Source organism: Camelus ferus, chromosome 2 (genome assembly GCF_009834535.1).
Source record: "Camelus ferus isolate YT-003-E chromosome 2, BCGSAC_Cfer_1.0, whole genome shotgun sequence".
NCBI classification, from domain to species: domain Eukaryota; kingdom Metazoa; phylum Chordata; class Mammalia; order Artiodactyla; family Camelidae; genus Camelus; species Camelus ferus.
This window is the reverse complement of record NC_045697.1, coordinates 4,454,288-4,468,344: the sequence shown is the minus strand read 5'-3', so window position 1 is coordinate 4,468,344 and position 14,057 is coordinate 4,454,288. Positions and strand designations below refer to the sequence as shown.

Below are 14,057 nucleotides of genomic sequence, written 5' to 3'. Positions count from 1 at the left end.
GTCAGAGCCTCAGCCGGGCCATGAGGAAGCAAGCCTCCCGCACCACCCCCTTCTCTCCTCACATGGATCCTCTCTGAGCTCACAGAGCACCCACCACCCCACCTGCTTTTCCCTCAAAAGCACCCCGGTCAGAACCACACCAACAACAAGGCACCAGACGTCAACGGCCTTTTTTGGTATCCATTACCTAAGATCTTTACAACAAACTTAAACTGGGCAGTTATTATAGTGCTACGTTACGGGTGAGAAAGTAGAGATTCAGAGACTTTATGTCACTGATCCAAGATGGTGAAGCCAGTCAGGGGCCAAGGTGAGGTTTGAAGCCAGGTCTGCACGATTAAAGGCTGGGCTCCTCTCCTGCGATTGGCTGCCCATGATGCGTGCATTTTGATTGGCACCCAACCAGGCCCTGGACTGACCAAAGCTCACACCTGCCCGCCGAAAGCAAAACCGTCCATGTACACGTACTGACGTCCTCACTCCTGAGCGCAGGCCCATCAGGTGGTACTATCAGGATCCCGTCTTGCAGATGAGGGAGATTACATCCCCGAGGGTGAAGTGGATGGTCCAAGATCAGAACCAGGCGGGGTGGGGGGGTCAGGACGTACCTGTATCTGTACCGCCGCTGATGTAATACCCATTTTAACGAGGGGCAGGCTGGGGCCCAGAGAGATGCAGTGCCCAAGCCCGCCCAAGCCCACCCCAGCCCCGGAACACACCGTCCACTCACACCCCAGGGACAATCTGCCCACCGGGAAGTGACAGCCCACCCCTATCTGAGCCCGAGGCCCGCACCCCTCCCACCTTGCTCTTTTCCTGCTGGAACTCGATCTGAATGCTGGTCAGCTTGGCCCGCAGCTCCTCGTTTGCCATTTGCACGGCGTCCACCTCCATCTCGGGCTTCTCGCCCTTGCTCCGGCCTTTCTTAGACATGCTTCCCCTCAGTTGAGACGCTGAGATCCCGGGTTCACGCCCACCAGCCAGCAGGTGCCGCTACCAGCTCCTCCACCGTGCTAACCAGTCTCGCAGGGCTCAGCTCCGCCTCCGTGTAAACCACCATCACTTGGGACCCTGGGGGAGGAAGGAAGCCAGGTCAGCAGAGACAGGGGCTGGTGTCCCCCTGCTTGGGGCACTCAAACACAATGGCGGTCAGCATCTGCTGCGGCCCCCTCCCCAAGCCAGGCACCGCTCACTCTAAGGATGACCTAATGCTTCTCCAACGGGGGCTGCATCAGAATCGCTTGGAAGCCTGCTAAGGTGGAGTCCAGGGGCCCACACCTCGGAATCGGATTTACACGTCTCACTAGCTCCCAGGAGAGGCTGCCAGGTGACCACTCCTCACTGAGTGGCTCCGTCCAGTCCAGTCCTGCCCTCATCAAGATGAGACTACACCACCTAAGCAACCATAGAGCCCAGTCACTGGGGCGCTTGTTTCAAAAGGAAGGTCCCTGGGGGAGCACAGAGCTCAAAGCTCAGCGTGTGGGTGTGGGGGTGCTGGGGAATCTGGGTGTCCCATCTGCACACCTAGATGAGTCTGGAGCAGGGTCCAAGGACCACACCCTGAAAACTGGGCTTTTAGACTCCATAAAGGTCAGGGTTTCCTCCCTTTTCCCCTCCCTGGGGACTAGTACAGAACGGTTCACCCTGAGCTGCTAGCTTTGGGCCCAGCAGAGGCGCCCAGGCCAGCCTGGGGGAGGAGGGAAGGCCCCTGGAGGGGTTGACAGCCAAGCACAGCATCCTGCAGTCCTTCAGGCCTCTGTGCCCGCCTGGCCAGGCCAAAGCTGGTCACCTGGCCAGTGGGGTGCCCTGATAAGCTAACGACCCCTCTAGCACCCACATTCCCCTGAGGCACCCCAGATCTTCCATGTGGTAGGGCTGCCCTCCCACCCTGCACAGTGGCAAAGCCAACGCCATTAAAATCAGGCCCGAGTGACGGCCAGTAGCACTGTGTACTGGACGCCACAGCTCTGTCACCTCTTGTCAACCAGCACAACCATACGAGGCAGGTGCTGGTGCCCAGTGTTAGAGACAAGCATACTGAGGCACGCCGAGGTTAAGCACCGGTGATGGTCACACAGCCAAAAAGAGGAAACAGTAGTACCTGGGTCAGGGCCCACAGCAGGAGGTGGTGAGCCAGGACTGAACCCAGCCCCCAGCCCCCAGCCCCCAGCCCCCAGCCCTGAGCTCAGCTAACCCCAGGCTGCACTGCGCTGTAAGCCTGATCTGGTCCCCCTTCCCCCTTGCTCTGCCTTCTTACTGCTTTCCATAAGACAAACGCACATTTACTTATTTCATGTCTGTTTCCCCTACACCAGGATGTGAGTTTCAAGCAAGCAGGGCCTGTGTCTGTTGAGTTCCTAGCTATGTCCCCCGTGCCTGGAACAGGGCCCAGTATGCAGGAAGCACTCTGTAAACACTGTTGAGTGAGTGTGAGAATGAGGGAATGACAACAGACAGTTACGAGGCACCCATGAAGTGCTGAGTCCCCCAGTGAGAGCCAGGGAGTATACAATCCTTGCAGCACCTGGAGAGGTGCTTAACCTCGGCGTGCCTCAGTATGCTTGTCTCTAACACTGGGCACCAGCACCTGCCTCGTATGGTTGTGCTGGTTGACAAGAGGTGATGAGGAAATCGAGGCACAGAGAGGTCAAGTAAGCTACCTAAGGCCACACAGCTAGAAAGCGGTGCTGGGATTATTTGCCTTGGGAGAGGATGCAGAGTGAGGAAAACAAGAGAGAATTCCAGAGTGGAGGGGAGAAGACACAAAATCAGCAAGGAAAACCATAAACCAGCCTGTAAGTAGGAGAAGACAGAGAACCCGGGAAGCTAAGAGAAGAAAGAGTTTCTAGAAGGAGGAAGGAGTCGACTGGGGCAGCTCCTGAGAGGTCAAGACAGACTGAAGAGCAGCCACTGGATTCAGGAACGTGGGGTCAGTGGCCTCAGTGGGAGCTGCTTTGCAGGGTGGGAGTAGGGACCCAGGCGGGGAAGTGTGGGACAGGGAGCAGGGCAGGGTTTGGTCAACGCCAGCACATCCGATGAGCTGCAAGCATGCAAGGGCCATGAACTTAAGTCCAGCGTGATCTGCTAGCCCTGGGGATGTCTGTCCGACTAGAAATTTGGGAAGGCAATAATGAAAGCCAGTAACACTCCTCTGGAACAGGAGAGAATGCAGTTTCTCTGCCCGCCATGAAGGATTATTCAGGGGCAATCAACATCCCCACCGATCAATTCCAGCAAGGTGCATTCCATCTTCAGAGAAGTCTGAACTCCATTTGCTTGGATTTGACTGATTAGAGCACAATTCAGAATTCATTCCTCTCTCTTCTGACCTGCCTGCTTTTACAGCAGCAGCCGTTCTCAGAAATCAGCCCCGGCCTCTGTATAAACGCTCGGATGTTCTCTCAACAACAAATGCTCGGCCCGAAGGGACGGGTTAAGTAAATCGCGTCAAAGCCGTGGCAGCAAACTCCACGTGGAGAAGAAAAGGCAGAGTCAAAGCACAAACATGATTTGTGAGCTCAGTTTTCTGAACTCCCTTTGTTCCCCCTTTTCATTTGGTCACAACGTTTTGAGCACCTGCTGGGGACACAGAGGTGAGGACAAGGTCCCCTCGCCTCTCAGATGTTAGCAGGGGCCTGAGTGGTACAGCCAACCACAGGTGATACTTATTTTCCTCTTTATACTCTTTCAGGTAAATCAAGTTTTCTATTTCTATCACTGCTTTACAGGAAAAAAAATGCCATTTTTCTTAAAGGAAGGTGAGTGAGCAAGTTTCAGAAAAACACCTGGCTCTAGCTGGGAAAGAGATGAGAAAGAAGCTATTGTGGCCAGCTGCCCCTCCAGGCACAGACGCAGCTCCAGCTCCCCGACTGTCTCTGGGCTGCCTGTAAGGGAAAGATGCTTCTCCGAGAGAAAAGGTCACGGGCCACGCCCCCGGGACACAGCTGACCGTCCTGCAGGACGCCCTTGTCACCCCATCAAAGGGCCATCCTTCAGAGTGAGGCAGACCTGGGGTTGAATCTCAGCTCACACTTCCTCACCTGGGTGGTCCTGGGCAAGTCACTGAACTTCTTCTCTAGGACTCAGTTTTTACATCTGTTTAATGGGACCCACAGCACTGACTTCATAGGGCCTGGAATTCAAAGTGCTTTGCAAGGTGCCTGGCCCAATGAAGACACTCGCCAAACAAAACAAAGCTGAGTTTATTAGGAGGAGCAATGCCAGCCTCCAATTATCTTCAAGAAGGTCAAGGTGACCCGTGCTGGGCCTGGGTACTACTGGAAGCCATGGTATCAGGGCACAGCCCACTTGGCATCACACTGTCACAGTTTCTCAGCGGCCTGAGAATAACCTGCAGGCCCGTTTCCTTCCCTGGCAGCCCCTCCCATGGTTGCTGAAGACGCTTAGGAGGAGAGGGTATCAGATGAGGTGCTGGGCCTCAAGGACGTAAAGCACCTGCCCGAGGCAGCACAGCAGGCTGGATACAGGCAGCGGACGGACCACTCCTCAGTGAGGCCCTGGGATGGCGACCAGCCACAGCCAGGATGAGGAATGGGAGCGGAAACCCAGGAATGTTCGGGGGGCCATGAGAGCAGTGGCTGGCAAAGCCTCGGGGGCCAGTCCCAGACTCCGCATTTCTATCAGACCCCCTGGACCAGCTGGACCCAAGGCCCCTTTGGCCAGGCTTTTTGGGAAGGTACCCAAAGTTCTGGGCCAAGTCAAACTTGGCCTCCTCACCAGGGGCACACCCACGGCCGATTCGGCCCGAGGCTCAGAGGCCACATAGCTTCCCTACCATCAGCCTCTGACCTCTGCACAGGCCCCGCCCATGGGAACAACAGCAGGCCACTCTCCTACCTGAGATGAGCTTGGCGGCCGTTCTGTGCTGGGGCTTTTTGTTTAGAGCTCACGGTGGCCCCCTAAGCCCGTGGTACAGCCCAGTGTTGACAAAGTAGCCCCACAGTCTCAGCAAGGAGATGCCGCTGCTCGGCGCCCCAGCGGGAGGGGGAGTCAGAGCCCAGAAGGAGCGCCCCAGAGTAACACTCAGCACTGGCCCCGTGCTAGCTCTGGGGTGCAACGGAGGACCAGGCAAGGTCCCGGCCACCATGGAACTTTCTAGCCAGGGAGACAAATATGGAAATGAATACATAAAATAACTGGATCATGATTGGCGCTGTAAAGAAATAGTAAACAGGGTATTTGAAATTCTATCGAATATCACCCAAATAATCAATGCAGGGAGATAAGTGGAAGAAACTGCTAGACCACATGGGGCCTGCAGACCATGGACAGAGTCAAGACCAGCTACGGAATCTGCTGCCCAGTGCAAAATGGAAATACAAGTGTCTCGGTTCTAAAACCCCTCAGACATTCACGATGGCGACACAGAGCATCACGCCAAGAGTGAGAGGTTCTGCTGGCCCTGGACGGAGTTAAGCAGGACTGCGAGAGTGCCGGGAGGCTCCTGGCGGGCTCTGCCCTGGGCTTCCCTATCTCTAAAATGCGGATGATGACAGCTCTACCCTTTCGAGACAGCCCGGCACACAGGAAGCACCACATAGACCTTGCTACTGCCACTGCATTGTCTAAAGTGCATTCAGGCTGCAGACAAACGAGACGCGGCCGGGAGATGGCCGGAGACAGGTGGATCTGAGTGAGAGATGTGTCAGGGGCTGAGCCAACAGGACACGCCCTCGGGAGGGGGGCATTTGCTGAGACTGAACCATATGCCAGACTCGGCCTGAGTCCGGCTCACTCTCACCTTGACACAACCATTATCACCATTATCAGCCAAAGTACTGAGCACCAAGGCCTTGTCTGGTGGCTACAGAACTCTCAGCCTTCATTAAAGCAAAGCTTCTTGGTGACAAGGTTCTAGAAGCAAGCAAAAGGGTTAGGACACTGGACTCAGGCTAAAGGAGGCGGGGTCAGAGCTTTGGTTGGGCAGCAGGTCCCGGGCAATACCGGTCAGCTTTTGGCTGATGATGGCTATACTGGCCTGAATGAATGGTGGTCCCCAAAAGATATGTTCACATACTATTCCCCGGAACCTGCGCCCTTACCTGGGAAAAGGGTCTTTGCAGATGTAAGCAAGTTAAAGATCTTGAGATGAGACATTTGGGATTCGGGTGAGCCTTCAATTCAATGACACATGCCCTTGTAGGAGACACACAGAGGAAGGGAAGGCCATGTGAAGAGGGCGGGGAGACGGGTGAGGCGGCTGCAGCCCAAGAAGCCGAGAACGCTGACAACGACCCAAAGCGAGGAGAAGGCTCCTCTCCCAGAGCCTCCAGAGCGCATGTGGCCCAGCCGACACTTTGCTTTGGGGCTTTCAGCCTCCAGAACCATGAGAGAGTAAATTTCTGTTGTTTGAAGTCACTCAGTTTTAAGGAGTTCTGTATGGCCACCACAGGAAACGAATATGCTGGGTCCATGAAGGGAAAAACGCTCAGGGGATACACGCAGCAGTTGTCAAATGACTTAAGATCACCAGCTTCTCAGCACTGAGCCCTGCTTCTTCCCCTGCTGCATTTAACATCAGTAATCAGTTCCCCCCACACCCTAGGCAAGTCTCCTGTCCTTCCCTCAGAACCTGCTGGCTCGTGATTTACACACAGTGCTAGCGAACAGAGCTGTCCGCTCTCCCAGCCCAGAGCAGAAGGCAAACACAAACCTGGCAGACAGCATTCTGCAAAAGGCAAACACACAGACAGGAGAATTGAAAAGACAGCAAAGATCTTTCTAGAAAGCAAAGATTTTCCACCACACCCCCACCAAAACAAACATGGAGAGTAAAATAATAATTCCCTTAACACTTAAAAAGACTGTGACCCCTAAAATAGTAACATTCTTAGGACACCTCATTCTCCAATGACAGCAAATTAATAAGGTGCTTGCTGTCCAGACTCTTATATATACTGTGTTGGTACAAAATAGTCAGTGGGAGTTAAAAAAAAAAAGGATCCTAAGATGTAATAAATCAAGTCAACTGAGTTAGGTTTTCCTAACACAGATTCTGGGCTCAGGGGTGAAGGGCTGCAGAGAGGACCCATAATGAGGAGCAGGGCTCCATCACCCATCCCAGCCCTGCTGCCAACCACGGCAAGGCGGGGCCCCAGCCCTGCTCTCCTCACCCCGGACTTTTCAGCCATGAAGCGGAGCGGACCGTGCACACGGCGGTGTGTGAGAGCAGGGCTGGCACCACCGCTGATCCCGGAGCAGGCCGCTGGCAGCCAGGCTTCTGGGGCCCCTGCATCCCATTACAGATCCCAGAAGCCCAGTGCTGGAGGATCTTAGAAATGATGACAACAGAACAGCCACCAGCCCCAGCACATCTGGGAGTGCTTGGCACCCCGGGCCCTGTTCTGAGCTCTCTGGGTGGCAGCTCAATCCTCACATTAGCCCCAGGGCTGCTGACCCTCAGTGTCCGGCCACCAAGCCTTGTCCCCTCCCACCAGTTCTCAGAGGAGTCCCCTCTTGCCACGGCTCTGGCCAGCCTTCACCCCGTCCTGCCTGACTGTGGCCTCCCCTGTCCCCTGGCCTGCACGCTGCCCCACCCAGGCCCCAGCAGCAGTGGGATGGCCTTCCCCGCTCTTTCAGGGGACAGCCTGCAGGGGACAGTGCCCTCTGTCCTGAACCTAGCCCCACAGCCACCCGGAGCCAGTGGTGGCCCCTGTGAGCCAGGCCTGCTGTCCCATGCAGTCCTCAGCACGTGTCTCACCGATGGGACTATCTCCAGCCACCTCCTAACTGTCCTCAGGACTCGACTTGGGCCACACCTCTTCCAGGAACCCTCTTTGGCCCCACAGGCAAGGTAAGGGTGTCCTTGTAGTCCTCACCTCACCGGGATGGCACTCGGCGACCATCGCCTTGCCCACCTCCAGAACTAGGAGGACAGCAGGATGGGATGGCCACAGGGGACAGACTCATTTTACAGACGGGGAAACTGAGGCCCAGGCAGGTCAGAAGCCAGTCTGGGGTCACAGAGGGTGTAGGGGCCCAGAGAGTAGAGGAGAACTCTGCTCCCCTGACCCCACGGGATGGTCAGCAGAGCTTACCTGGTGCTTCAGAGGCCATGGGGCAGGTACCACCTGACGCAGACACCACGGGCCAGGCCGCAGCTCACTGAGGTGCCCTCAGCTCCCACGGCCGGGCTGATGACGTCACTCATCAGCAGGTGGCGCCCCCGCCTGGGCTGGCTGACCCCCTCACCAGGACTCTCCCATCTCAGGGGCCACCAGGGGCCAAGACCCCCCGAGCCCCTCCCTGCGCGCAGAGCCACGCATTCCTGCTGAGTTGAGATGCAGGTCGCTTGCTGCCAACTCTCCCAGCTGTGGACTCCACCGCCATGGGGCCCTAGGGTGTGCTGACTCCTTCTCCAGGTCAAGCTGTACATTCTGTACCCAACAAACATCTGAGGGCCCCTCTTGTGATGGGGAGAAGGGCAGACTCTGTTCTACACACATCACACACCCCACACAAACACCCCCCCCACAATGCACACATTATACGGAAACACACACCCAACCCACAAGCCACACACATAAGCAGAGAAACACAGACACATATACACAAACACCCCCCCAGCATATACACACATCATACAGAAACACACAATACACACACCACACACATACACCACAGAGAAACAAGCACACACACATAGCAAACACCACACACATACTGCCAAGGACTGAAGGTTCGTGTCTCCCCAGAATTCGTGTGTTGAAATCCTAATGTCCACTACAATGGGATTAGGAGGTGGGCCTTTGGGAGTAATCAGATCACGAGGGTGGAGCCCCCATGAGATTAGTGCCTTTACAGTCTCTGCCTTGTGAGGACTCAGCAAGAAGGCAGCCGTCTACAAGCCAGGAAGAGGGCGCGTGTGAAAACCTGATCTCGGACTTCTAGCCTGCGAAACTGTGAGAAGTAAGTGTCTGCTGTCTAAAGCACGCGTTCTATAGAATTATGTTACAGCAGCCCAAGCTGACACACACCACCACACACACACCAAACACCACACATCAACACCCCCCCAAACACCGCGCACATCATACACACCACACACACCAGCTCGGCAGCTCCGACGAGGACAGGAAAACCCCAAATGTCCAGGGGAAGCATTTCTGAGATGCACAGACCTGCCTCTCCAGCCTGAATATCAGAATTCCCAGAGAGAGGTCCTGGGCGTCTTGGGAAGGCTCCTCGGAAGGCCTGGGGCTTCAAAGTTCCCGTTGCCAACAACAGAAGGAAGCAGAGAATCGGCAGGCTCGGAGGCGGTGGGTTCACAGCAGGCCCGCACGCTGACGGCACCATCACGCCTACCCTCCACGAAGGCAACCGGGCTCGGAGGGGTCCAGAGCTGCCCGCGTCACCACAGGCAAGCCCCATCCGACTCCCATCCACTAGCTGCCACGGTGGCCCATGTCACCCTGGCCAAGCCACAGAGCAACCCCAGGGGCAGGCAGGACCAAGGTTGTCTTCCTGATTTAGAGATGGGGAAACTGAGGCTCAGATACACATACACACACACACACACACACACACACACACACACTAAAAAGCCACATCACTAGGTTCGCTGAAAAGCTATTTGTTCTGGAAGGAAGGGGGTAAGCGGAGCAAAAAGGAGGCATGTGCTGTGCCCTGGGGGCAGCAGGGCAGAGAATGCAGGGCCTGGCAGGGGACGCTCAGGCAGCGCCCAGCCTCACGGCGCCAGCTGCCAGACTCCCTCTGCAGTCCTTCCCATTCCCTGCACCCTGCCACCTGCAGCCCAGGGGCCTTCAAAACAGTCTCCCTGCCCCTCCGAACCCGGCCACCCACCCAAGGCTGCAAGAGGAAGCCTCCTGAAGCAAGTCAGCATGCATAGCATCCGTGCCCAGAAAATAATCAAAATAGCAATAACATGTCAAGCTGCTGTGGCCCTCAGGGGCAAGTCCCGACATGGCCGCGGATGGCTGGCGAGGTCCCTGTACCATCTCGCCCTGTTGCTGTGTCTCCTTGCCCACCTGCCCGGCTGGAGCATCAGTTCTTCTGAAACCGTCTTATTCACTTGGCTGTCCAGTACCAGGCAAAATGCCCGCCCAGCACAGGTGCTTGGCCACATCAGGACCCCTCCTGGATGCCTGCTCAGCTGTGAAAGCGTCACACAGTTACAACGTTCAGGCGGAAGGACACAAGGGATCCTTCAAGGGACAAAGGACTCTTGGGTCCTTGGTAAAAAAATAATCCCCGAACCACGAAGGTAAGTGTCATTTCATAAGAACTGCCGTGTGAGTGTGTGTGTGTGCGTGCGTGTGTGTGTGTGTGTGTACACAGAGATGCAGCTGTCCCCACTCCCCACATAGTCAAACATGGCCCTTGGTAAAATGGCAGGGTACAAGCATCAAGGACCTTGGCCTTGCCCTTGGGTAACAAAGCTCAGTGCAGAGAGGAGCTCGGCCAGTTGGAGGCATCACTCCCTCGTTTGTTCAGTACAAGCTCACCACTCACCTCCTACGTGCAGGCACCGTGCTGGGCTTGGGACCACAATATCAAGTAGCTGCACCCCACTCTGCCCTCGGGATGCTGACGGCCTCTGCTGCCCAAAGCTCCCTCCTCTCAGACTCTGCTCCTTTGTTCTTTTCAGTATCACCGTATGTCCTTTATACCTTAAAACAGCTGTAAGAAGGGGAGAGTGGGATTTCTCCAGGAACCACCACTTTTCAATCCCCAGAAAAGTATTAGGAGGTCAGAACACTCTCCTTTTGCTGGCAGCATCACCTGCCATTGTCACTGGTCATTGTCACCCCAGTCACAGAATAAACCTGGTCACCTCTGAAGTCAAGACCACGCGGAGGGCTGCAGCTGACATAAGTAAGAGCTAGACGCTGTGAGGAAACCAACTTCGATGGCGCAGGAGGGCCCAGGAATCTTTGTACAGCCTTTGTCACCTGGTCCTAGCAGGTCCATCTTGCTATGTCCCACAGAAGTAAAGTACAGCCAAGATCAGGGCAGGGAGGCCTCTCTGAATTCGACAGACTTGGAGCACCAGGACTCATGGTCAAAGACCCACAGAGCACATATCTGAACTCATGGATGCCACCGCCCAAAAAAACCCCAGAGAAACCCGATTAGGGCCATACTGTGCAGCTACCTGCCCCGTAGCCACTTTGGCAAAGTCTTGCCCAATAAAATGCCCTACACAGGAGGAAGGCAGGGAAGAAAGATGGAAGAAAAGAACAGGGGAGGAAGGAAGAGTAGGAGGGAAGAAAGGAGGGAAGGAGAACACAGAAAGAATGAAATCAAATTTCCAGTTTCTGGTCTGGTGCGCAAGGAACTTGGGAGTCATCACTCTCATCCACACAACAAGAAAAAAGCTGAACAAACTGAAAATCACAACTTCTTTTTATATCCATCAGAGAACTGAGGTCACAGGGCCAACCACTCCCAGACAGGCAGATACAGAGACTAATACGTTACCAGAACAGAAACCCAAGAGCAGAAGCCTCTGTGGGAACCAGTTCAGGTTCCTTTTGCCAAATACTCCTTGCCCAGCTTTCAGTAACAACAACAACAACAACAGGAAAAAACAAACAAACAAACAACCTACCAGGCAAACTGGATGGCAAAAAAACCCAGTTTGAAGAGGCAGCAAGCATCAGAACCAGACTATGATATGGCAGAGATGATGGAATTATCAGACTAAGACTTTAAAATAACTATGATCAATATGCTAAGGGCACAGATGGAAAAAGCAGACAACATGCAAGAATAGATGCTAATGTAAGCCGAGATGGAAATTCTAAGAAAGGGCCAAACAAAAAAAAAAAATGCTGGAGATCAAAAGCATTGTAACAGAAATGAAGAATGCCTTTGATGGGCTCATCAGTACACTGGACATGGCTGAGGAATCAGCCAGTTTAAAGACATATTGATACAAACTTTCCAGACGAACAGCAAAATTAAAAAAAAAAAAAAACCACTGAAATAAACAGAATAGGATATGCCAGAACTGTGGGATAATTACAAAAGGTGTAATACATGCATAATAGGAGAAGAGAGGAAGCGAAAGGAAGAGAAGAAATATTTGAAGCAGTAATGTCTGCGTATTTCTGAAAATTATGATACTAAACCACAGATCTGGGAAGCTCAGCGAACACACAGAGTACATGCCCGAAGATCCACACCCAGGCATATCGCAATAAAGCTTCAGAAAATCAAAGATAAAAGAAAAATCTTGAAAGGAGCCAGAGGAAAAAAATCTTACAAATAGAGGAGCAGGGATAAGAATTATATCAGACTTTTCTTCAGAAGCCACACAAACTGGAAGAGAATGGAGTGAAATATTTAAATCACTGGAAGAAAAAAATCTCCAACCTAAAACTCTGTACCCTGCAAAATTTCCCTTCAAAATGAAGGAGAAATAAAGACTAACTCAAACAAACAAAAGCTGAAGACACTTGTCACCAGTAGGCCAGCCTTGCAAAAAATGTTGAAGTAAGTTCTTCCAAGAGAAGGAAAATGACATAGGTCAGAAACAGATCTACATAAAGAAAGGAAGAGTGCTGGATAAGGAATAAAGGTAAAATTAAAACTTTTATTTTTCTTATTCTTAATTGATCTAACAGATAACAATGTTCAAAATGATAAAAGCAATAAATATTCTGTGATTATAGCTTCTGGATAAATGAAATGAATGACAGCAATTTACAAGGAACAGGAGGGAGGAAATAGGAATACTTGGGTATAAGGGTCTTACATTACACACGAAGCAACGTGGTGTTATTTGAAAGTGGACTCGGGTTAGTTGTAAATGTGTATGGCAAACTCTAGGGTGACCACTAAAATTTTTTTAAAGAAATACAACTGACCTACTCAGAAAGGAGAGAAAAAAATGGCAACATATAAATACTCCATTAAAGCCACAGAAATCAGAGGGTAGAAGACAAAAACAGTAACAAATGGTCAAAAGATGGAAAACAGCAACAGATACGGCAGATGCTAATCCAACTACATCAATGATCACTTTGGTCATCAAAGGTCTAAGAGCTGTAGTGTACAGCACGGTGACTGTGGTAAACAATACTGTGTTGCATATTTGAAAGTTGCTAATAGAGTGGCTCTCAAAGTTCTCATCACAAGAAAACTAACTTCTATCATTATGCCTGGTCACCATTGATAACTGGACTTACTGTGGTGATCATTTTGCAACATACATAAATATTGAATCATTTGCTGCCCACTTGAAACTATTACAATGTTTATGTCAATTACACCTGAATTAAAAATATGTATCAATGGTCTAAATGCACCAATTAAAAGGCAGACATTGTCAGTGTGGCCCAACTACAGGTCGTCTACAAGAAAACAATGACCTTCAAGATTCAAATGCACAAAGCGAGCCAACTTCTGCGTATTCATAGTCAACTAAAGGAAAAGAAAGCTCAAGTTCACGCCCAGCCACTGTTCATCTCTCAGTGTTGACACAATCTCTGACCTACAACCAAAAAGGCACAACTCACCACTTCTGAATTAAAGAGCTCTGTAATACATCCACCAAGATACAAGCTGCATTATAAAATCGATACTCAAGAAGCACACTATAAAGTAACGTGGCCCCAAATAACACAAAAATCATACTGATGATCTAAATTAAATCACAAAGACAAAGCCCATGCCGATTCGAATTTTGAAGTTAGCTAAGCAGGAATTCTTCTCAGCGTGAGTACCTGAATATTTCACAGCAGATCTCAGCCCTGCTCCCCACCACCACCAGTATCTCCCCGAAGAATGGGACAGTCACTCTGCTCACAACTTCTTTGTTAGGCTTTGGATACTCATAAATGTAAAGGTTTTGTTTCCACATCCTATCCCCAGACTGAGGGGAGGCTTCCTCTGCACATCCATAGTACACCTGGCTTCCCTTCTTCACAGCCCTGACCGCCCCATCTTGGCACTATGTCCCCCACCACAGGGGGCACTCTGCGGCAGTGAGGACTTGGCATTAGTCTCAGCTTCCTGAGAGCCTGACTCAGTGCCTGGCCCAGGGAAAAGCAGCTGGCAGGTGCCTATGAAAC

General features: G+C 52.4%; 1 protein-coding gene across 1 annotated transcript in view; it reads right to left on the bottom strand.

The window, feature by feature from the left end:
- The window catches only part of JAKMIP1 (janus kinase and microtubule interacting protein 1), a 113,266-nt gene that overhangs the window by 62,376 nt on the left and 36,833 nt on the right, over positions 1 to 14,057 (bottom strand). Inside the window, 1 exon segment of the mRNA XM_032493730.1 lies at positions 805 to 1,071. Within this exon segment, the coding sequence (XP_032349621.1) occupies positions 805 to 933 (129 nt within the window). The 5' untranslated portion in view covers positions 934 to 1,071.